A 24,636-nucleotide genomic window follows, 5' to 3' on the forward strand; every position below is an offset into this window, starting at 1 on the left:
TTTATCTTAGTTAAATCTAATATTTTCAGTTAAACAAATAAATTCTCAAAAGTATGACACAATAATCTATATATCTTATTTCTATAAAATTCAAAAATCTCAACGTAGTAAATTTTTTTAAATACAAAAATATCCAATATAAAAATTTTCAAGAATCCATTTAGATATATACTCTAATAAATTAGACATCTATTTATTTTTTTTTTCTTAGTATTACTGTTATCTTACCGCCTCAAGTATCAACTTCAACCTAAGAAACTTCTTAGTCACCAAAAAAAAAAACCTAAGAAACTTCTTGAGTTTGAGGCATCTTCCGACTTCGATAATAATCTCGTCTTCTTCTCTCTTATTTCTTCGCTTTTTGCGGCGGCTGCACTCTTCTTCCCCCCTAGGTGGCGGCGAGGTTCCATTTTCCCCCCTCTCACTTCTCTCTCTGCTTTTTACGCTCTGATTCTCTTGCTTGGTGCTTATCTTCTACTCTTTCTCTCCTAATGCATATTCCATTTACTTTTCAAACACTCATATATCTTGTTTTCCCAATTTTCTTATATATTGGTTTTTCTAGAAGCAAAATCTTTCCACTGCACATCATTTAATACCCTTGCCCTGTGAATCTGTCTCAGCATCATTCTATGCGAGTTTATTTATTTTTATTTTATTTATGCGATTTTAGGGTTTTGTAATCCCCTCATCAACTCCTATGCTAAGTTCAAGACTTCCAAGACTTGGACCATGGATCGCCAAGCGCCTCTTCACAAGTAAATCACTGCATTTTTAACTATTTTTTTATGCTTCCCTTTTTCTTAATTACCAATTTAATTTACATAATGTCCATTACATGTCAACAATATCTAATTCCGTTAAATCCATGATTCTAAAAAATCATTTTGGCAGGGAATTATGCATCCATTTATAGAGGAAGATACAATCAAAGCACCAGAAACAGTTTCCTGCAACCTCCGGCAGTAAGTATGATTGAATCATTCAATTTAAATCTTACGATTTTGGATATCTAAATTTGGCTCTTGGCTTTCTGTATATGATATTTGGCTGTTGTAACCATTGCCAAAAAAAAAAAAAAAAGGAAACAAATACTAGATTTCAATCAATGGCGAGTTTACTGATGAAGCAAAGACTAGTATAAGAATTCAATTTTGGCCTTTGTTTGGCTGATACTATGAATAATCTGTTTTTGTTTGTTATTTGAAGTTCTGTTTACGAGTATGATGTAATTCTTATTGAACGGAATGGTAACTATGGATGCACAATTATGGAAGGTTATATATCATTCATAGAAATTGAAGCTTTTGAATGTATTAGGTGAGCTTGATAATAAGATTAGACATTCACCAGTTCAAGGGGTGTCGTCGTGTCGAGGAGTGTAATCATGAATGTTGTCCCATTAAGTCGAGATGACTGATGTGTTTGTGTATGACACAAGAATGGGAATTTAGATTTTGGTTATTTTGGAAATGTTAATTAATTTAGCATTTTTCTGTTGTTTTGGAAATGAGTTCATTTGCTTTTCATAATTTTGTCTCAACAGATTTCGTTGCTTTCGATTTCTTGTCATTAGAGATAGATTTCATTGTGACAACATTCGCAATTGGTAAAGGAAATAACCCCGGGATATGTAAATCTCTGAATGTTGTAATAGAATTTTACACTAGAAAAAGGAATCTAATGGGGAGTATGTGAGGATATATTAAAAACTTGGAATTTCTAGAATAATGTATATTTAAAAATTTCTCCAATTGGAAATTAAGTGCTATGATATTTGTGGATGCCATGTAGATTAAAATTATATATGTATATATATTTATGGATTATTAGCTAAATAGTTTTATAAGATGTTTTTTTTTTCTGTGGCATGTTTATATCTGTGTTTTTAATGCTAATTATTATTATTATTTTGTTAGGTACAGTTTCAACAACTTTCTCTTAATAAGTTATATAATGGAGCTATGATTGGAAAACATAATTTCCTATCAACAACTAGCAATGAAGGGAATGAACAAAAGGAAACGTAAGTCTTCTTTTTTTTATCTGAAAATATTATTGAAATTGCCTTTTCTATAGCAGTGTATGCATTTTCATGATGAGTGTAGTCAAGTAACATGATATACCTATATAAACTCACACTTTGCCTTCCCCAAATTAAACTGAGACACAATTGGAGCTAGGAATTTCATTGTTGCACCTCAATTCTCTATTTTTGTCCCTTTCCCTCCCCTGGCACTGTCCTTTACTGTTGCTCAACATATTATCCCAAAGCCTTCCCATAGACTATGTATCATACTTCTATGTTTCTCACTTTAAACTCTGTTGTCTTCTCTATTGCTTTTCCTATATATATATATTTTGTATAAATTGGGAATATTTATCTATACTTCTCAAGTTGGCGGCCAGCTTTCCATCCACTATCCAGCTATAGCAGTTTTTGAGTAGGCCACATTGCATCTTGATCCAGGATTAGCTACTATGTTTTTGCACGATTCACCCTGATTGGAGAAGTTAAAAGTTATGCGATTTTGGTTTATAATGGTTCAGACAATTTTATTGGGAAGGTCACAGTTTGTGTGTAATCTACCTTTGTAGCTTATACTACTAAGTTGTAATGGTTGAATTTTTAATGGGATATGAGAACTTAATGCAAAGAATGCTAATCTCGTAGTGTGCATTTTACCAGTCTGGTTTTGTGCTCTTAACCATGGGGTTGTAATACTTTACCATCATAGAATGAGTTGAGTTGATGTTGGGGTGTGGTACTTCTGCCTAAATGGCACTAGTAGTGATTCCGGGCAAGTCTTGAGTTGTTGCTCTCAGTCATACTTTCTTGAAACATCTTTCATTCCATTGCTCTTGGCAGAGGACAATAATACTTATCAAATGCTAAACTAACATTTTAATAGTTGTTCAATGCTAACTTTACATAAGACATACAGCACAATTAATGCTTTATATTCCTTACATATTGGATTAGATGAACACAATGCATTGTGTAAGTGTGTCCTTACTCAATTAGATGAATGGTCGTATATCTTCAAAGCTTAGGGGTAAAAGTGCATGTTTATCATTTAGTTTCTTGCATGTTTATCATTTAGTTTCTTAGTCTTTGATCCAACTATGTGCAGGATATCTGTGACGTTTGTTGATAAGGATGGGGAGGAACAACATATTCGAGTCCCTGTTGGAATGTCCATGCTAGAAGCTGCACATGAAAACGACATTGAACTAGAAGGCAAGAAAATAATTGTACACTAAATTGTATATTATCAATTTTTTCATTCTACACTAAATTGTATATTTTGATTGTTTTGAAAATAATTTCTTTTGTTTGGATAACTTGCTCTGGTTGCTACCTTACTCATAATGGATATATTGACCCATGTCATACACCCTTATTTTTTTAACTAAGCTTGCGAGTCTGTGTTTTGGGGCTATGGAAGTTGCATAGTAGTATATTTACTATTGATTCAGCTTAGGTTCACTTTTTCACGAGTTTTATAATATGTTGTTTTGCAGGGGCATGCGAGGGCTCACTTGCATGTTCAACTTGCCATGTTATAGTCATGGTAAATTAAATTAATTTATCATTTTTATGCAATTACTTATTATTTTCCACATACGTGAGTGTCAAATTGCTTGAGTCTGAACTTTGTGCAGGATGTAGAATATTACAACAAATTGGAAGATCCAACTGATGAGGAAAATGATATGTTGGACCTAGCTTTTGGCCTTTCCGAAACGTGAGTTTGTTTAATCTGAACATGGGATCCCTTATATCTATAGTTTGTATTTCAACCCTAAATTCTTCCCAGACTAATCTTGGTAGTTAATACAGTTCACGTTTGGGTTGCCAAGTGATTGCAAAGCCTGAACTCGACGGGATTCGATTAGCTATTCCAGCTGCCACGCGGAACTTTGCAGTCGATGGTTATGTGCCGAAGCCACACTAATGAATACAATTTATAAGTTTGAGTGCAAAAGAATGGCAACTGATAAGGTTTAGGATTTGGAGGTTTAGGTTTTGTAGCTTAATGATTGGTTCTAGATAAATGAGCATTTACATCTTAGGCATTATTTTGGTGCTGAGTTTTGTGGATAACAAGCTACTCAGTATGCGAGAACCAGAAATTTGTCACTGTTGGGAATTTTCAGCGTCCCAAGTATAGTTGCATGCCAATAAATTAATCAGAGATCTGCTACACGTCCAAGCAATATTGCCATTCAAGTTCAACTAAGTAGACCTAATACCAACAAAAACCATTCATTAAAAAGAGTGTGATTACACGCACATATATCATTTTTTTAATCTAGTCATTTACGTTCATGGGGTGTTGTCGTCATCTTTTTCTTCGTGTTCTTCATTTTCCTCTTCCTCCTCCTTTTTCTTCTTTTTTCTGCGTATTTTTTCCTCATTGTCATTCTTTTATTGTTGCTGTTATTGCTATTACTATAGTAGAAGGTAAGGAGAAAGAGTTTTGAATTGAGTAGAATGAGTTTAAATATAGCTTAATTCATTCAGAAATGAACTGAAATTACATAATGATTACGACAAAATTAACTCAGAAAAAAAGAGAAATAGAGAATAATAGTAAAGAATTTGTAGAACTCAAATTGTGTTAAATTTGAGTAAATCAATAAAATTTTTGAGAAAATGAAATAAAAAGTAGATGAGGAAGAAGATGAGAAAGAGTTTTAAATTGTGTAGGACAACGAGTTCAAATGAGCTTAATTCACTTAGAAATAAATTGAAATTGCATAATAATTGCGACACAATTAACTCAAAAGAAAAAGAAGTAGAAAACAATAGTAAAGAATCTGCAGAATTCAGAAATTGTGTTAAATTTGAGTAAATCAAGAAAAATTGAGAAAACGAAATAAGAATGAGAAGATGAAGAAAAAGATGAAAAAGAAGAAGCAATAGAAGATGAAGAGGAAGAGGAGAAAGGGTTTTGAATTGTGCAGGATAACGAGTCTAAATGTACCCTAATTCACTCAGAAATGAACCGAAATTACATTACAATTACGACACAATTAACTAAGAAATGAATCGAAATTTACCATAACGATTGCGACATATAAACTCAAGTTCGAAAACAAGCATACAAACAAGATTGAATCATGGTTTCTTCTTTTTTGTTTGATATTTTCTTTTCCTTTTTTTGGTTTTATTCCTCTCAAAAGAGTAAATAAATAAAAATTGAAAAAATGAAATAAGAAGGTGAAGACGAAGAAGAAAAAGATAAAATAGAAGCAGTACAAGATGAGGAGAACGAGTTTTGAATTGTGTAAGACAACGAGTCCAAATGCTCCTTAATTCACTCAGAAATGAACCGAAATTATATAATAGATTGCGACACAATTAACTCAAAAATAAATAAAAAATTATATAACGATTGTGACACAATTAACTCCATTAAAAAATAATCACACAAACAAGACTGAGTCATGAATAACAACACATCAAAAATCAATTTTAGATCAGACAACATTATCAATATGATAAAAATTCAACGATAACGATGATATGTATAAAAAAAAGATGATGATAACGATAACGATAACGATGATGATCATAAGAATGATGACGATGGAAGAGAAGAAAAAGGAAGTTGAAGAAGAAATTCAAATGAGAAAAAAATGAGGATGAGGTGGTGGTGTTGTTGGTATTTACGATAATAAAAAGAAGAAGCGCCGCGAGAGTAGAAGAAAGCGAGAAAAAAAAACCGCGTGATTCTAAATTATTTGGATAAACTTTGATGTTAAAATTATTTGGACAGGAAGAATAATTTAAAAAATTAAATCTTTAGTTCCGCTTTTAAATCTAGTTACTATTACAACTAAAGTATCATTAATTGAGGAATTATGTAAAGTGATAGAATTTGTAATTTTGTAGGATTAGATCACTTTTAAAAGAAAAAAATTGCCCCTCTCAGGTTCTGGTTGGTGCCAGTGTTTTTGATTACGAAAGCAGAAGCAGAATAATCGGAATTGGAAACATGGCAATGCTCTACAAGATATCATTACTATCGCTCTCACCCACACCCATCCTCCTCAACCGCCTTCAAAACCTCACTTCCCTCTCTTGTTCTTCTTTTTCAACTGTCAATAGCCCCATTCGTAGCAGCGCCACCTCAACAAAGAAGCAGAAGCAAAAATCGGCGTTGGCCAAAGAGAAGAGAAGGACCCGTTCCGATAAGGACTTCGACATGGACGCTGTAATGGACCGTTCTGAATCTCGTCATCATTTTCCTGTTATGCTCGCTGAAGTTTTGGACGTTTTCTCCAATCTCTCGCTTACTTCCTTCGTCGATTGCACCCTTGGCGCCGCCGGTCATTCCTCCGCTGTTAGTATCAATCAATGCCTTCATTTTGCACGGATTTCTTAAATTTAGGGGTTTTCTTTTGCTACCTTTGTTTTGTGCAATTAATTATTAGTTAGTATAATTTAGAGTAAGGGTTCAATTTGGTTCTGAAATTGCAAGTGTTTCGTTTTACTATCTTATTAACCTTATCAGAGAAAGGAGTATCTTGCATTGCAACTGACCATCGAGTCGAGATTAAGTTAGACCCTTGAGTATTTCGAAGTATGTGTTCAAGGACAATTGTCTTTCCATTAATTCTTATTGTATAACATGTAGAGAGAATTTGATATGATTTTTATTTTTTGATAGACTAATTTGATGTTATGCATTTATTTTGGGCATGTATACTATTTCTTATTTGATAATGACATTGTGATGATGTTAATTTGTATATGAATGTTGAGACAGGTGATTAATGGGCATGCGGAGTTGAAGTATTTTGTTGGGATGGATGTGGATCCTGTGGCACATAACATGGCTCAAGCTCGAATCAATTCTGTAGTAGAAAAGCAATTGGATGGTGGTGTAAAAGTTTTTACGCTGCTAAGGAATTTCAGACATATCAAGTCTGCTCTTAGGGAAACTGGCGACGAACGGTTGGTGGATGGTAGCATCGATGGAATCTTGATGGACTTGGGCATGTCATCCATGCAGGTTTCATTCTTGAACTTGTATCTTCTATACTGTTACGTGATCGGCCCACTTGCTGCGTTGCTTGGTTTGGTTTCCAATATTTGTGCATGGGTGTTTTTTATCTTTGGAACTTCCAATGGGGAGAAACGGAAAATTTGATTTCTTCTAATTTTTGGTAGAGCAATTGCATTTTATTTATTTATTTGAAAAAGGAAAACTCTCTCTTGCTAAAGTTGTAATGATAAGCTTTATTGAACTTAAAATAAACTGATGACCCTTTTTCTTTTGGCTTTTCTTATTTATATTTGTCCTGGTTTTTAGGTGGACAATCCCCAGAGAGGATTCAGTGTGCTAGCTGATGGTCCCCTTGATATGCGTATGGATCCACAGGTATACTTTTAGACATTATGGAGTTTAATGCAAAAATCAACATGCTCATTTTGCAGAAAGCGTATATGGTTGTAAACTGCTTTGTCAGGATTACGGCTTTGGTGTAGATGAGTATTTTGTGGAATGATACTGTTGCTTGCTTGATGCAGAGTCATTCATAATTTTCTTTCCTGTGTAACTGATGAACAGGCCTAATATGACAGGCAAGTCTTAAAGCAGAGGATATATTAAATTCTTGGCCAGAATCTGAAGTTGGGCGTGTCCTAAGGGATTTTGGGGAAGAAAGTAATTGGCGTAATCTGCAAAAGAAGATTGTTCAAGCCCGGTTAGATGGTGGATTGCATTCCACTACTGACTTGCTCAATCTTATTCGACGTGTGACTCCTGCAATGAAAGGTATATCTTTCTCCATTTTGTGCCTCTTGATTAGTTGTCTCTAAGGCCATCAGTTTATTTATGCATGTCTTTTAGATACTGTAACCAATATCATGCATGAAATACCAATTATGCTCAAGGAAATATAATCACCGATTTCAATCAACATTGTAACAGGTGGAAGGCAAGGTTGGATAAAGACAGCAACCCGGGTGTTTCAAGCTCTTCGAATAGCTGTGAATGATGAACTGAAGACACTTGAGGATTCCCTCTATTCTTGTTTTGATTGCCTCTCGCCGGGGGGTAGGCTTGCCGTGATATCTTTCCATAGTCTAGAGGACAGAATTGTGAAGCAGACATTCCTTGATATAATTAAAGGAAGCGAAGATGAGAGCTGCGATAATAGTGATTTGAGGAAGGTGAGTGATGAGATAAAAGAGAAAGAAGCATGGATAAAACATGTGATAAATGGATCAAATGGAATCATTCTCACAAAAAGACCAATCACGCCCTCGGCCGAAGAAGAAAAATTGAACCGCCGAAGTAGAAGTGCAAAGCTCAGGGTGATTCAGAAGGTTTGATTTTTCTTTTTTTGGATTTTTTTAGAAAATGAAAATATTGTATGCATAGACTTATATGTAGTTTGTTCTTCTTTTATAGTCATCTCTAGAAAATAGTCACTGCTGTATTCACAAATTTCATTAAGAAAAGATTTAAATTATATGCCTTGCACCTTTAGCAAACTATCTGCTTAATTAGACACGAAAAAAAAGCTATCTGCTTAATTTACTCATAATTAATAATTCACACTTCCCCCTCATAATTTCTATTGCATTTATAGGAGTTTGCTAACAAGTATTTCGCTATTTCCTTTTATGTATGTTAAAGTTTGAAACGAGGTAGTATTCGATGAAAAATCGAAAAAGATTTCTTTTTTGACAAATGCTCAAAGACCAGAATAATTTATTATTTTTTATTATTATTTTTAGCCATCAACCTAATTTTTTTATTCGAATAATTTAACAATATATTTTTAGTCTACACTTTTAAATATTAATGGTTAATTGTTAATCAAAATAATAAATTTTACTGGACTTCTAATATTTTTCTTCTTTTCTGAAACGAAAATGTCATTTAAAAAAAAATTGTGATACTTTCTGAAAACTAAATGTCTTTAGAATACTCCTTAGTAAAATACTGAAATTCAATAAAATATCACCATACTTATAATTAAAATTTGCCACAATAGATGCAATGGTAGATGAATGACGTGTCCGATGAGATGATTAAGATTCAAGCTCCAGAAATATAATTGTTCAAAAGTGTCTTTTTTATTATAAAAAGTAATATCAGACTCTTTACACATCAAAATTCTGATTAATATAACTAGTGAATCGTTTCTCAATGATATATGTACCAAAAGACATACCATTTCTCTATTCAACGGAGTAGAGAAGAAAACAAACGGAGTAGAGAAGAAAACAAGCGTAGGCACGATGTTAGATTTGTTACATTCTTATCCTAATTCACATTAAGAAATATTTCTTTTAATTGAAAGATAAGTCCTTTTATCTATTTGCATGCCAACGGTTTGTACTGGGATTAATTGCTGTAATATTTTCCTTGGTTCAAATGAGATTACTGGTTGTGTAATATGCTTAGAACGTTCGAATTCACCGGACTTAAGAAAAGATAATGTTGTTGACAATGGGATCCAGAGCTTGCTACAATTATTGGTAAGGAATTTCAGAATAGTTTGATCATTAGAAACTTTGAATTCTAGTATACTTGTAGATAAATTTCTCAACATAAATTCTATAATTACTTTTAAGATATGAAAAAAATCAGAAAGGAATTTACTAAATTTATGTTTTTATCTCGTGTATTACATGTAATGCTTGTGCATTACGAGATAATACAACTTAGTATTAGCTTACATTATCAGTGACATAAGGAAGAATAATACAAAAAGAATAAGGGAATGAAAATGACAATAAATATATCGTAAAAAGTAAGAGAATATGACATTTAGACCAAAATGATATAACAATATTATAGAATAATAATGCTCTATCTCCATGTAAAAAATCTATTCAAGTCATTGAAGTACTTTTTTTTTTAACGCGCCTCCCCCTTTTCCCAAAGTTACGTGAAATATATGCACGCCCCTTTTTCCCTCCTATCAACGTAACAGATTTACATAAATTTTTTCTTTAACATAAATATTCTTTTTCTTCTTCTCTTTTTCAATGTTAACGATTTGCATTGTAATTTTTGGATTTGTAATCTCTATTGCTTGTCCTTCTTCTTCGATTTTGTAGATTTATCTTCTTCGTTTTCAGATTTCAATATTCTATCAAAATAATGAATGATTCAACTTCAAATCAATTGAATGAGAGCGTTTTGGATTATTCTTCTGAAACGAATCAAACGGACGAGGTTTGGATTTTTTTAAATCAAATTGAATGGAATGCAATTGTTAAATTGAACTGAATTGAACGTACGCATGTGTTCTGAATTGAATTGAATTGATAATCTCTCAATTGTAGATACAGGTGTTTTGAATTTATATAATGGATAATGTTCCATTTATTTAGTACTATACAATTGTTTCACCATAATGACGTGTTCGGTTCATTATGCAGAAAACTATTTGAATTTGAATTTATATAATGGATAATGTTCTGTTCATTTAGTACTATACAATTGTTTCACCATAATAACATGTTCGGTTCATTCTGCAGACCAGGTGTGTTGTGGATGAACAATTTGTCCCAAAGGTCGGGATGATTTTCAAGATACTAGAAGAAGTCGGAAAGTTTTACAAAAATTATTCCAAAGAGTTCAAGAGTTTCTGAAATTCAATACTGATAGCAACATTTTTTTAAAATTATCTCTCTGCTATATTAATATATGCACTTTTTCGGTTCACCATGTGTATTAATTTCGATTCATTTGTTTTTTTTTTTTGGGCTCTTAATATTTGATAAATACCCTGATTCTATTCACTGCAAGTCTGCAACCTAGAATAAAACAGCAGCCAGACAGTTCCAATAGATATATATATTAACATCTTAAACCAACAGGACAAGGACTAATCCATCTTGAATCAGATATATACATTAACATTAAATTTTCAATAACATTTACATTAATATTCACATATAGACATTGTTTGGTTTTTTAAACAAGTTAAACAAAATAGTGCTAATTACAACCAATCAAACAAAGTATATCCTATTTACTATCTATATCCCCGTATGTGAATTTACAATAAGGGCTGGAGAGGACAGCAGATGGTTTTAAGAGTCTTATTTCTTTAGATGCCCGAATCACTTGGTCTCTAATTTTGTTCAGTTTGTGCAACAAAATATTTGGACCATATTTGAGCCTGAAGCCAAAAAAATTTAGTCAATACTTCACTTAATACACCGACAAGCACAATCATACATATTTTAATCAAGTGAATCAAAATGGCCAACCTAACTGAACCGAACATCATTCATGTGCTGAATAAAACGTGATAAATATTCAATCATCAATAAAAACTTTTTTACATGCAAAAGAATTCAACTGAACACATAAAAATCAGGTGGATCAAATGACAAACACCAGTGAACTGAACAGCAATCATGTGCTGAATAAAACGTGATAAACATTCAATCATCAAGTAAATCATTTCTGCATGCAAAATGACTCAATTAAACACACTAATAATCAAATGAATTAAAATAACCAACTCCACTGAACTGAATTTCATTGATGTTCTAAATAAAACTTGAAAAACATTCAATCAGCAAGAAAAATATTTCTGCATGCAAAAGAACTCAACTGAACGCACTAACAATCAGGTGAATCAAATGACAAACACCTGTAAACTGAACATCAATCATGTGCTGAATATAACGTGATAAATATTCAATCATCAAGTAAATCATTTCTGCATGTAAAAGAACTCAACTGAACGCACTAACCATCAGGTGAATCAAATGATAAACACCAGTGAACCGAACACCAATCATGTGCTGAATAAAACGTGATAAATATTCAATCATCAAGTAAATCATTTCTGTATGCAAAAGGACTCAACTAAACACACTAACAATCAAATGAACGAAAATGAGCAACTCCATTGAACAGAAAGAAAATAAGAACACATTTCCATTCCTATACCCTAGTTATGCCAAAAAAAATGGAATCAGATTAAGTCAATCTACTAAACGAAGTAACTCAATTCAGTAAACCTAAAATGCAACTAAGAGAAATGCGAGATTGCAAGATTTTAAATGAACAGTAGTTTTTATCATACCTTTCGCAGTCTTTGTTCTTATTTTTGTTCGTGTTTTCTTCTTCCTTTCGAAATCTTCTCGCGATTCTTCGCCAGTAACGATTTTCGCAGAGAACACAAGTGAAGTTTGAGAGATTTTGAGAGAGATTCGAACTTCTCCAGTAGCGGTTTCAATATTGAAGAATGAACGTTGTTTCATATTCAATGCGTGAATGAATATGTTAACGTTTTGTACGTTTGGGCGCGTGGAGTCACGTTTCATTTAATGAGATTGGGTTTTTTCGGTATTGGGCCAGCTTGGATGGACTTGGATGAAAAATTATATGGATGTGTAGCATGACTGATTATAGAATAGTAAGTTCTCAAAATATCACTTTATTATTATTTTCTTTTTTTTAATATATTATAAATGAGTAAACTACTATTTGTACCCACGAAAGTTGAAAACACTGACATATCTACCCATAGAAGAAGGAAATTACCATTTGTACCCATGAAACACAAACTTTTGCTAACAAAATTATCCAAATCTAAAAAAATATTTGAAATTTTCAAATTACCCTACCACCAACACTTACTTCACACCACCACTTTTCCAATCCCAAACTCTACCACCACCGAAACTCTTTCTCACCACCACCCTAAACCCTAACTATCACCATCACTCAAAATGCCCCGTGCCTCCGACAAACATTCCAGAAACAACGATTATTTCAACCAAACACAGAACAAGTACAAACTTCAACCATGTCTCGTTGTAACTCCAAGAAAATAAAGAGACGCACCTGGATTTAGGGTAGAGTCCTTCCATTGAAGGGGTAGCAGATGTGACGGTCATAGGATACATATTCCAATCCGTTTCCACATTTGGGAACAAACCCAATAATTTCGAATACGCATCACACTTCTCCGCCACCCCCAACCAACCAAACATTCCCTCCACCTCCACCACCACCACCATCGAGACAAGATTGCAGAGGAAGATAGGGGGCGAGTAGTGCGTTCTTGAGAAGATTTTACAAGAAGGTGGAGGATTAGTAGGCTGAAGATTGAAAGAACGAAGTGTTTGAGCTCAACGTTCAGAAACGACGCCATTCCTTGATTGAACTGAGGGTTTTGGTGATTGTGGATTTGCATCAAGTGGAAGGTATCCGGGTGGCGCCGTTGGTTCTCTTGGGAGCATTTTATGGCCGCCATGAGGGAGTTCGACGTCGTCAACGGTGGAGAAGGTCGATGAGGGTTTGGTGGAGGGGAGGCGGTCGAGGGACATGCCGACGAAGAGTTTTAGGGCACGCAACTGGAGGCGCGGGGAGATGGTTACGACTGCGGCTACGGTGGTTACGGCAGTGCGCGATTGAGTGATTGCGTCACGGAGGAAGGAGGAATGAGGAATGGAGGGCCAAGAGAGCGGAGGCTGCATGGAAGGAGGCCGTCTAGAAAGCTTGCGAATTTTGGATGGCGGCAGTAATGGTGGTAGTTGGGGATGAGAGTGGTGGTGAAGAAGAGTTTGGGTAGTGGTGGGATTTAAGATTAGAAAAGTGGCGGTGAAGATAAAGATAATTTAGGAATTTTAGTTGATTTTTTAGTGTTTGAATTTCCCTCTTTTGTGGGTAGATATGTCAGTGTTTTCAACTTTCATGGGTAGAAATTGTAGTTTACTCTATTATAAATACATTTGTAAGTTTTTTAATAAATTTTTTATTAAAATGAGACATATTATAAACTTGATGGACGGACTAATGTCAAATTCATTTATTTTTTGTTTAAAAAAAATGTCCTGATTGAGATTTTACAACAAGTGTATTTAAATTAAATTCTTTTAAAATTAAAAAAAAATATTTTTTTAATTGTTAAAAGAATATTTAAAGAGTTTAATTTTGTTATAGTAATAATTGTACCATCATATCTATTTTTTTTAGGATTATTTATGTGGTTAATGTAAACATGTAATATATAATTATTTTTGTTGATTTCACGTGACGTAATTAGATATACGCATAAAATTATTTTGAGGTGTATCAAACCTAGATTCATGTTTAAATTATTGTTATCACTTATCCAATTTATTTGGAGGTTTATACTTTATAGTACTATGTAAGATCTTGTGTACATAACAATCTCTGCGGCTCATATGTCATAACACGTTTTATTGCGCACTTTCTGGGTTGTGTCTCTGATTGTGAAGAAGATGAGATAAGAAATGAGATTACGATATCATGAAGTTTTAAGTGGCATTTCCGCAATTCCGCAAATATCACATAAAATAGAACTCATCTCTTTCAATCTTGTTCCTTGTTCGGATTCCTCCAACTTCCTTAATGGGTGATTACGCTAACCCACACATTCGTTTCCACTTAGTTCTCTGCAAACCAAACACTCCCTTCATAACCACTGCACCTCTTTATTTCCTTTTGCAGCAAAAGCTATTCCGATGTGTAACAAATCGTGTGGATATCGCCATCACTGCTTCAAACATTCGCCTTCTTTTTCCATCCCTAAATTCAGTTACTGGTAACTTCATAACTTTATAGACTTCCATCTAATCAAGTTCTGCCACGTGGCAGTAACTGAATGCATGATTAGATGAGATTACTATGCAAGAATTTTATACTGGGCGATTCACTCTAAAGTAGTTATGGTTGTTAAAAGAGTGAATAATGGTAAAATATTTGTGGTTGCTGTTGCATTGTGATTAGCAGATTAGGTGCATCGTAGAAAATTATGGTAAAATATATATGATGTCTTTTGATATGATTTTGTGAGCACTTCTTGTGCCATTTTCTTTTAATTGAAGACATTATTATTAAAGCATCGTTATTTCCCCTTTTTTCTGATAAATTTTGTTCCGTAAACTGTGTGATCTTTGTTAATGGTTGTTAATATTTTTGGTGTTAAAAAAGGGCTTCTAGGAAGAAAACTGTTATCAAAGTAATTGCAGAGGATTCCTCTGGTTCAAATGTAAAGAGAGCAAATTTATCAGCCGCGAAATCGGAGAGAATTAAGCTGCCTGATTATAATGATGGCGTTGGAGGTAAGAAATACCACATAAGCGAATTTCTAAGGCAGCCTAGTGGTATTGCGGCCGTGTTGAACACGAGGGCGTTGCAAACATTTGAATCTCTTGATGCTAACACTTACAGGTCTGTAAAACTTTCTAATTCTGTTTTTGTTGATTAGTTATTCTCTTAGTTACTTAATGATTAACTCAGGTTACATAGTATGAGCTGATATCCAGTAATGAGTCTTGAAAACCAGTAGTTTTACTTTTCATGTTGATCCTCCTTGTTCCAATTACAATCAGAGGATTCCTTAGTCCCACACCCGTGTTAATGCAGGGTTTGGGGAGGCAGATAATTTACATGAATGCCAAAAAAGGTGGAGGAACATTGTAAATTTATATGGTGATTCTGACATAGTACACTGAAATTTGAAAATTTAAGCAGATAATTCAATTGTAACCTATAGAACATAGGTTGGAAAATACTATTCTTTAATCCTTATAGTGAAAATACATCATTGTGTTTTAACCTTGCATTTATGAATTCTAGCATATATCTTACTGTGCTTGTTTGGTGTAATAAGGATGCATCTGAAATCAAATACTAATTATTTCTTGTTTGTGTAGGTGCTCACTACCTAAACTTCAATTTTTGAACTTTGAAGCTGCTCCAATGATGGATCTGCGCGTCACCCCAACAGAGGAAGATTGCTTGGTTGAGATGCTTTCCTGTAAGGTGTGCCACGCGACAACACAATAGTGGAAAACAAAATGAAAAGTTTGGTAAATGATTTAACAATGAGTTTAATTCAACAATTGAATTGCTTAAATGTGCATTTGTAAATACTAAGAAAGATTTTAATTAACTTAAGCTACTTATGTTAGATTTTACTCAAATGCTGAAAACAAATTTAATTATTTATTTTGCTTTTAAGCAGAATTTGAGGTAAATATATTCTATACGAAACCTTAATATTCAATAAACATAATAAGCCTTAGAGTCTCTTTACTTTCAAAAGATCATTTTCTCATTGTTTTCTGTTTTCAACAAACTTGTTTTAATTGTTTCCTTTAGAAAATCTCGAAATCGGAAATGGATTGAAATCATGTGATATTTTTGTAATTAAAACTGAAAAAGGAGAAATGAAAACAGAGAATTAATTTCTTAAATCAAATAAGCCCTTTTTATATTTAATTGGACATGCATCTTTGCACTGCTACATTCCATCAGTCACTCATCCCATTTTAATTTTCTGGATACTTCACTGTATTCTTCACAGTTTGAGGGTTCTGAAGTTGTGGAAGAGCAAAACAACCACTTTTCAGGTATCAATGGATCGGATTGGTGCACAGCGTGGGATCCGAGTCATATGTTTAATTTGGGATCTAATCTCTTTGTTTTTTGTGAATTGACCAACAATTTTTTTTAATTTGCTATTAAGAGTCTTCTACAGATAAACTAATCTGTCTTCCAAGAAAATGAAAAGATATTTCATGTGACTTTTCTTTTTTAATTCATGCTTTTATTGCTACGGATTTGCAGCACTTATGGTAAATCATATGACATGGGGAGGTGCTGATGCTGAATCATTTTTAGAAGTTGATGTTAAATTGAATCTCACACTTGAGGTTGTTCTTAATTTCTTATCCTCATCATAGATTTAAATTTTCGATATACTATTGTATCCATATTCATTTCAGTTTCTTCTGTTCTTCTGTATAAACTTTGGTTTTTGTTCAAAAATCATGAACTTTCTTTGCTTTGATGCAAACTATGAGTAATTTATGTAATAGCCTAATTTATTTTATATTTACCACTGTGGAGTCTCTCTGATTTTTACTTGTTCAGCTTGTGTAGCTGCATGTTTGTATGCTATAATGTCAAGATTCTGCAATCAAAATTATTACAATATTAACTATATTTTGATACCTTTTCTTGTGTTCATTTGTGTTTTGCAGATTTATACAAAACCATTCACCATGATGCCTGTATCAGCTGTGGAGCGTCCAGGAAATTTGTGAGTGTTTTTAGTAAATAATCTTGGTTTAACCCTTTTAGGTTGTTTTCCATATGTTACTCTCCTCTCATGCTTTCCGATGGTCCCAAAAATCAATTCCAACCAAATTAACTCGATTTCTATTTTTGTCAATCATAGAATGGTAGAGATTGCTGATTTCTTCCAACAAAATTTGCTCATTTCTTTCTGACCTTGATTTATTTATTCATTTTGCTTTCAAGAAATTGTTTTTATCATTTATTGATTGTAGATTAATCCTTGTTGGAAGAGCTAGCTTCACATATCAAGTTCAAACAGAAGTTAATTCTGTAGTTTCGACTTTGGACCAAACTTGCGAATTAATAATTCTCAAGATTATATATCTCCCTGGAAATTATACTTGCTTATGATAGTGGTTTCGCAATGTTGCTACTAATTCAATGCAAAAATCATCAAATTTTTTTACAGATTAAGTGAATAGTTTCTCTGAAAACCAACAACAAAATACTAGTTTTGTCCTCTTGGCACTATATTATTCTACCAGTTTCAACCAACAACTTTCATTCATGAATTATGATACATTAGTGTGGTTGAGTGCAGAATGATGCAAGCTTTGGTGGACAAACTCGTGCCACTGCTACTTCAGCAGATGCTTCAAGATTATGATGAATGGGTTCAAAAGCAATTGGGAAATATTACTTAAAATCTGGATTCTAGCTTATAAATTATTTGTACTTTGTTTTATCATGGTCACAAAAGGTTCATTTTATTCAGGCTTGTAAAGAATGACAACCACATGCAATCAAATACATGGAATCTTCTCACGAGAAATATTAAATAGTGACAACCACATGCAATCAAATACATGGAATCTTCTCACGAGAAATATTAAATAGTTGGAGGAGTATATATAGAAATATTAAATTGTTGGAGGAATATCTATATATATTAAATAAAGTAACTTAACTTTCTTCCTTTAGAATACAACATACACCCTGATCTTAGTTGACTCTACTTAAGAGACAGACTTGCTTTTTATGAATACATAATATCATCCCAACAGAAGAGAGAAGAGATAACAAGAAAATTTTCATGGTTGAGGGAATTAATACCGAATTGGTGCAATTAGTAAGAAATTTAATCAGCAAAGATCAAGGGAAAAAATGCAGGATCAAGGTATGTTAATTGATCGATGGTTAGCTATGATGCTCAGAGAGAATTGAGGAAAAGAATCATGTTTCCCAAGGATCAAACTGAATACAGGATTAAAAACTTGATCAAAATAAAATTAAATTGATATCATAAAATTTAGATATCAATGAAAGTAGAAAATCAATACTTCAATTACACAACCTCAATCCAAAAACAAAACCTTCAGTACCATAAAAATATGAAATGTCACACGAGATTAAAAACTTGCCATCAAATAGCTTTGACATATCAATGCCAAGCATGATATTAAAATAAACTTGATCAATTCCCAAAAAAAAAAATGAATAAATAAAATAAAGAGAATGGATATTGTCACTCCAATTTTGATAATATCATTCTTGTTTTTCTACAAATTCATGTAAATATACAATGTAAAAGAATCGTGTGGAATGACATTATCATTTTCCAATAAAAGAACATGGACATAACATTGAAAATTCCACAAAAGTAATTCAAGTTGAACTTCTACAATATAGAAAAGCTAGCAATATCAACAACCATGATTGGCAAATGTAGAAAAGCTCTAATTCTTTAGGAAAAATTTATAAAATATGTATATTGATGCAGAAAGAAATCATACCTTCGTATTGCATGAACAAACTACTTCACTATCGTTAAAATCACACATAGTTCAGTTTTTACTATATCTGTATATGTAGCCGTGACATTCTATAACCATGAAGAGTTGAAGAAAGCAATAAAATCATTTCGAGAAGAAACATAAGATCAAGCAATCATAATTCCAATTAAATATGCAGCGGTTTTACATATAGGCAAGAAAAATTTGTAAAACTAGTTGGTCAATACCAAACCATACACTGCAAAGATAGATGAAGCCAAAACTAACCACCAACCAAAGCTGGTCATTAAAGGGGTGTTACAGGCAACTACCTACTTGCTAGAGAACTATGCAGCAGCCGCCAATGGCTGCCTGGAGAGAACATGAACAACTTGTGCTTATATTTAGAAGAATCAAGAGGATTATTGAACCGCTTGAAAGTAACAATGAAAAACCGTACATATTACATAATCAATGTCACTGCAGGTCCCCAATATAGATGGAACAGAACAGACTGGTAATACAACCCCGAAGTACAAGACAGAATAAAAAGACTTGGTGCATAAAGCACATGTCTAACAGACTAATACTGTAATACATTCTAGTTAATGAGATGACTTCCTCTTTCAGCAACCTTCCTCTTAGCATTGCTATCAGAATCATATTCACCGCTGTTGTCCACGTCCCCTTACCGATGGTGCTTCTTTCTGCGACCCTTCTCATAGCTGTCTGAATCAGATGGATCGTCCTCATGCTTCCTTCTTCGAGACTCACCCTTCTTTCCAGCATTGACCTTCCTCTTAGAATCGCGATCAGAATCATATTTGCCACCACTGTCTGAAGTCTCTCTACGGTGCTTCTTTCTGTCCATTCTGCTGTCTGAATCAGAAGAATTATCCTCATACTTCCGTTTATGATATTCATCTTTTCTGAGTAGGCCTGTATCTTTAAGGCCCTTCCTTTTAGCATTTTCATCCACTCTATGATGCTTGTTTCTATCATCAAAACTGCTGTATGAATCTGGAGAATCATCACCATACTTTCTCCTTTGAGTTTCACCCCTGTGTTGCCTTGTATCTTTAACATTCTTCTTTGTATCATATTCATCCACCTCTCTTTGGTTCTTCCTTCTATGGTCCTTCTCACCATCCAAATCAAATGAATCGTCATCATACTTTCTCCTTTGAGGGTCAGCCTTCTTGTCATACCTTCTATCTTCAACACCCTTCTTTTTAGCGTATTCATCCTGCTCCCTTCCGGGTTTTCTTCTATGATCCTTCTCATCATCCATACTGCTATCTGATTCAAAAGAATCATCATCATACTTCTTCCTCCGAGTGTCAGCCTTCTTGTTGTGCCTTGTATCTTCAACATCCTCCTTTTTAGCATATTCATCCTCCTCCCTTCGGTGTTTTCTTTTATAATCCTTCTCATTATCCGTACTGCTATCTGATTCTGAAGAATCATCATCATACTTCTTCCTCCGACTGTTAGCCTTCTTGTTGTGCCTTGTATCTTTAACATTCCTCTTTTTGGCATAATCATCCTCCTCTCTTCGATGCTTCCTTCTATGATCCTGTTCATCATCTGTGCTGCTATCAGATTCAGTTGATTCGTCATTATACTTTCTCCTTTGAGTGTCAACCTTCTTGTTGTGCCTTGTATCTCTAACATCCATCTTTTTGGCATATTCATCCTCCTCTCTTCGGTGCTTCCTTCTATGATCTTTCTCATCATCAGTACTGCTATCTGATTCAGATGAGTCATCATACTTTTTCCTTCGAGTGTCACCCTTCTTGCTGTGCGTTGTATCTTTAACACCCTTCTTTTTGGTATATTCATCCTCTTCTCTTCGGTGCCTCCTCTTATAATCTTTCTCATCATCCATACTGCTATCTGAATCGGACGAATCATCATCATACTTATTCTTTTGAGTATCAACCTTCTTGTGGTGCCTCGTGGTATCTTTAACATCCTTCTTTTTAGCATCTTCATCCTTTATATCTTCAGCCATTTTTTTCTTCCTACTGAAATCTCTGTCCAAAAACGCATGCTCACTTTTCGAGTTATGCTTCACCTCAGCAATAGAAGCATTTTTCCCATCATCATTCCCATCAGCAATTATTTCACCATCTTCAACAGAAGCTATTCCAAGAGCAGCTTTTAAGGTTTCCATCTGTTTTTCCTTTCTAGCAGCAACTTGGTGAGTCTGGGTATCTGAAACTCTGAAAATTTGCCCCAAAAGCAATATGGTTAATGAATGACTGGAAAGGAACTATGTAAACATCGCTTAAAAAAAAAACCAAGCAAGCATAATTGTTTGTTAGCCCCTTCTTTCAATCTTCAAAGAAACACAAATTGTTCTAACATACATACCAAACATCTATTTCACAAGCCTAATAAAATACCATGACTTAAACAAGCTTTTCATCTATAAAATATAGCACATATTAGTTTCAACCTCTCAATTTCTGTTTCAGTCTCGTTGTCAGGTCATCTACAATGAACTAGGGATGAAGACTATAAAGGATTACAATTTCACAGACCAGATCAAATCCATGCTTAAGCACATGGAAATGATTACAACCGATATTGTTTGCGTCGGTCAAAGAAATTTGCTTTGTTTCAGTCTCTATCTCTAACTCCCAGACCCTGTCAGGTGCATTTGCCCCTAATGAGGGCTTGGTATGGGGTAAAGAAATTAAAAATTTCAAAGCTTGCTCAACAGCAGAATTTTACTGACAGTTCTCATCCAATGCGAAACATACCCTCACTATTAAAAATACTAATCATCAAACATTAAATGTGTTAAATTTTCACAGAACAAACATATAAATGATCACATCAAAACCTAAGCACATACAAACCCCAAATCAAAACACATCCAAAGATTACATCAAAACAAAAATTTCTCACCTCTTATCGGATGCACTGGTTGGTCCATCGCCGTCCTCAGCAGCCGCAGCGGTTTCCAAATTCCTCCGGGCCTCATCGAGCTTCTCAGCGATCTCAGCATCAGTGTAACCCTGATCAATGAGCTTATCTTCGAGGATCACAAGCTTGAGCTGAATCTGGCGCTTGCGGTCATGCTCAAGAATCTCCTTGTTGGGCTTCCTTGTAACACCAGCAGTTCCCTGATCCGCTTCGAAACCCTTTGTGTTCTCCGAAACCTTGTTAGTTTTGGCCTTCACGAAAAACTTGTTGCCCTGGATGTAACCGTTGGTACCGGACCCTCTCGGAGTCTGTAACCCTATTCCGTTGTACATAGTATCGTTCTCTTAGCAATCACAAAAGCTGAAATTCAAAAGGAAAACCGAACCGAGAAAAAGGAAATTAGAAACCCTAAATTTTACAGTAATTATGGGAATGAAATATGATGTTAACAACGAAACCAGATATTGATGTTTAGAGAGAGAATAGGAAAAAGTGAATCCTGGGGGCGATGCAAACAGAAGAAGATTAAACCCTAGAGGGAGTGGCACCTGTGCTGGGGGACGAGAGAATGGAATTGAAGAAACCGACAATTGTTTCCCAGAGTCTAATTGAAGAATTAAATTAAATTCTGTTATTCGAAATAAATGAGTAAATTTCACTGTTTAGAATATTTAACTAATGAGTTAAAATTTTATAAAAATAATTTTATTTGTTATTAATATAATATTATACTTATAATAGACAATTTTTTCTATTAAAAATTATATTTTAACTAGAATTTTTTAATTAAAATTTATTTATTAAAAAAACAAAATTAGATTAATCTAAAAATATTAAATTTAAAAAATATTGTTATTAATTAAAAAATTAAATAATTATCTATGATAAAAAAGTGGAATATAAATTTATAGTAATGTATATAAATGAGTATTATTTTGTATGTTGTGTAAGATAAAAAAAAAGAGCATGAATCTTTTTTATTTCTTTTATTAAATTTTATTCATAATTTGTTTTTTCTTAGTTTCTAGCTTCTCGTTGCATTTATTAGAGTTGTAGAATATTTTTTTCAAAGATTACTAAAATTTATTGTAAAGATATTGTATGTATATATAAAAATTAAAATTTTTTTTCCTTAAAATATGCCTCGAAATACAAAATAACTAATAAAAGCTAACATCTAATTAATATTTGATTAGTTTTATTAAACCGATTTTGTTATGACTTTAATTATTATGTATCCTATAAATATATGTTAAAATTATTATTAATAGAAAATTTTAAATCTTTTTTATTTTAATAAATTCATAATAAATATATTAAAAGTTAACTTTATATTTTTCTATAAAAATTTTTAATTGATAATTTTAATTTGTACTCTTAGAATATATGTTAGTTAATTCTTTTAAAAAAACAAGTTAATTCCAACTTTTAATGATTATTTTTTTATAATTAAAAAATAATAGTTTAGTCATGAATATGTCTAAAAAATGTGTAATTCAAAAATGAGATTGAGTGAAAAAAACATATCATTCTTTAACCAAGCATTAATGATTTAATACACATTTTGGACATACAAAAATTTAAACCTCTAAATCAACTATCTAATTAATCAAAGTGCTTACAAGAAAAAAAAAGTAATTATCATGTTTAACAATATATACCCCAATCATGAGGGGAAAATAAATTTAAAAAAAAAAAAAAAAGAAAAAACCAAAAGTATGTTAGTCTAGCATGACTCTAGCAAGAAACTTTATGTTTGGATAAGGAGGACAAGAAGCAGTTGGACATTGCTGGATAATGAGGTGGAAAACATATTATACCTTAAACGTTAAGATTATTATACACCCATATCAATTATCATGTCTAACTATTAATAATTCATAATATGATATTAATTAAATTTGCAACAAGTAATGCCATCTATATCTTCAAATGCTGCTCTTCTTTTGTCTCCACTGCCATATACACTTTATAGTTTATAAACTTAGTATTATATACAGAACCATATCAAACCGTTAATTAATGTAGCCGAAACATAAAGAGAGAAAATCTTGTAACATAATCTTTGTTAAGATAAAAAAAATATAATGTAAGAATGGGAATTGGCATCTGAAGTCTATGAATTGAAGTAAAGTGGTTTTCTCTGGGGACGGCCACACTTCAACAACACAGTGTACTTATCAGGTTCAACAGTTATGACGAAAAAAGAAATACAAAAAATAAGAGTAAAATTAAAGCCATTTATTGCAATTTGCAAGCATGTGGGATTTTCTATGTAATTCTTTTATGGAAAAGGGTTGGTTCCACTTTGTGTGATGTGATTACTTGCCTTCTTAATTCTCCCAAACAAAAAAAAGATTCCCTCACCATTGGAGAAATATTTAATATACAGAAAAATCTAGATATTTAGGGTTGGATTCGTTTTTCTTTTTAATATTTCACGTTTTAATATTAAAAAATTATGAAGAATGTTAGAGACCAGTAATTTTTGTGATTGGTAGCCATCAATAATAATTTAATGGTGTGAGATTGGTATGAGATTTCATCTAACGACTCACCTTTCTGTGCTAGTTATATGCTAGCCAAAATTCAATAAAATTGTTGGCTTCTTAAACTTTTCCATTATTTATTTATCTTCTTACAAAATCTCTGAAAAATGAAAATATTTAAACTAGAAAAACTCAAAGCAACTAATCACTTGTATTTTAACATCTATTCCCTTCTCCCTATTTTATCATATTTCAATAAAAAATTTAGAAATTAAAAAATGAAACTAAAAACTAAATATCACTTTATATAAAAATACAGAGTAATTTCCAATCAATTTTTTAAAAATTTTTAGTTAGAATATCTTAATGTTCAACAAATTTTAGTTAACA

The 24,636-nt window shown here is 32.9% G+C and overlaps 4 protein-coding genes across 8 annotated transcripts; 3 read left to right on the forward strand and 1 right to left on the reverse strand.

The window, feature by feature from the left end:
- The first annotated feature begins 214 nt into the window (after positions 1 to 214).
- On the forward strand, positions 215 to 4,349 carry LOC112755502 (uncharacterized). Of its 4 annotated transcripts, none has more exons than XM_025803633.3 (8): positions 215 to 403; positions 674 to 758; positions 895 to 965; positions 1,920 to 2,026; positions 3,135 to 3,241; positions 3,526 to 3,575; positions 3,667 to 3,749; positions 3,845 to 4,349. In XM_025803633.3, exons 2-8 carry the CDS (start codon positions 701 to 703, stop codon positions 3,957 to 3,959), a joined length of 591 nt encoding a protein of 196 aa, XP_025659418.1. In that variant the 5' UTR covers positions 215 to 403; positions 674 to 700; the 3' UTR covers positions 3,960 to 4,349. The 4 variants fall into 4 exon arrangements, with proteins under 4 accessions (XP_025659418.1, XP_025659419.1, XP_072077513.1 ...); XM_025803634.3 differs by having other exon boundaries at positions 242 to 463; XM_072221412.1 differs by having other exon boundaries at positions 247 to 463; positions 1,926 to 2,026.
- A 1,536-nt stretch (positions 4,350 to 5,885) lies between these two features.
- On the forward strand, positions 5,886 to 8,490 carry LOC112755503 (uncharacterized). Its single transcript, XM_025803636.3, has 5 exons — positions 5,886 to 6,353; positions 6,780 to 7,025; positions 7,326 to 7,394; positions 7,598 to 7,790; positions 7,947 to 8,490. The coding sequence occupies exons 1-5, from the start codon at positions 6,006 to 6,008 to the stop codon at positions 8,348 to 8,350; spliced, it is 1,260 nt and encodes a 419-aa protein (XP_025659421.1). The 5' UTR covers positions 5,886 to 6,005; the 3' UTR covers positions 8,351 to 8,490.
- Positions 8,491 to 14,040: 5,550 nt separating this feature from the next.
- Positions 14,041 to 17,883, forward strand: LOC112755506 (uncharacterized). Of its 2 annotated transcripts, none has more exons than XM_025803640.3 (8): positions 14,041 to 14,379; positions 14,475 to 14,568; positions 14,958 to 15,197; positions 15,683 to 15,791; positions 16,336 to 16,381; positions 16,599 to 16,684; positions 17,015 to 17,073; positions 17,638 to 17,883. In XM_025803640.3, the coding sequence occupies exons 1-8, from the start codon at positions 14,376 to 14,378 to the stop codon at positions 17,753 to 17,755; spliced, it is 756 nt and encodes a 251-aa protein (XP_025659425.1). In that variant the 5' UTR covers positions 14,041 to 14,375; the 3' UTR covers positions 17,756 to 17,883. The 2 variants fall into 2 exon arrangements, with proteins under 2 accessions (XP_025659425.1, XP_025659426.1); XM_025803641.2 differs by having other exon boundaries at positions 17,653 to 17,883.
- Positions 17,884 to 19,207: 1,324 nt separating this feature from the next.
- LOC112755504 (uncharacterized) lies at positions 19,208 to 22,404 on the reverse strand. Its single transcript, XM_025803637.3, has 3 exons — positions 22,306 to 22,404; positions 21,740 to 22,117; positions 19,208 to 21,048 (listed from the first exon to the last, which is right to left on the reverse strand). Exons 2-3 carry the CDS (start codon positions 22,087 to 22,089, stop codon positions 19,512 to 19,514), a joined length of 1,887 nt encoding a protein of 628 aa, XP_025659422.1. The 5' UTR covers positions 22,090 to 22,117; positions 22,306 to 22,404; the 3' UTR covers positions 19,208 to 19,511.
- Positions 22,405 to 24,636: the final 2,232 nt, after the last annotated feature.

This window comes from Arachis hypogaea, chromosome 16 (genome assembly GCF_003086295.3).
Source record: "Arachis hypogaea cultivar Tifrunner chromosome 16, arahy.Tifrunner.gnm2.J5K5, whole genome shotgun sequence".
Taxonomy (NCBI): domain Eukaryota; kingdom Viridiplantae; phylum Streptophyta; class Magnoliopsida; order Fabales; family Fabaceae; genus Arachis; species Arachis hypogaea.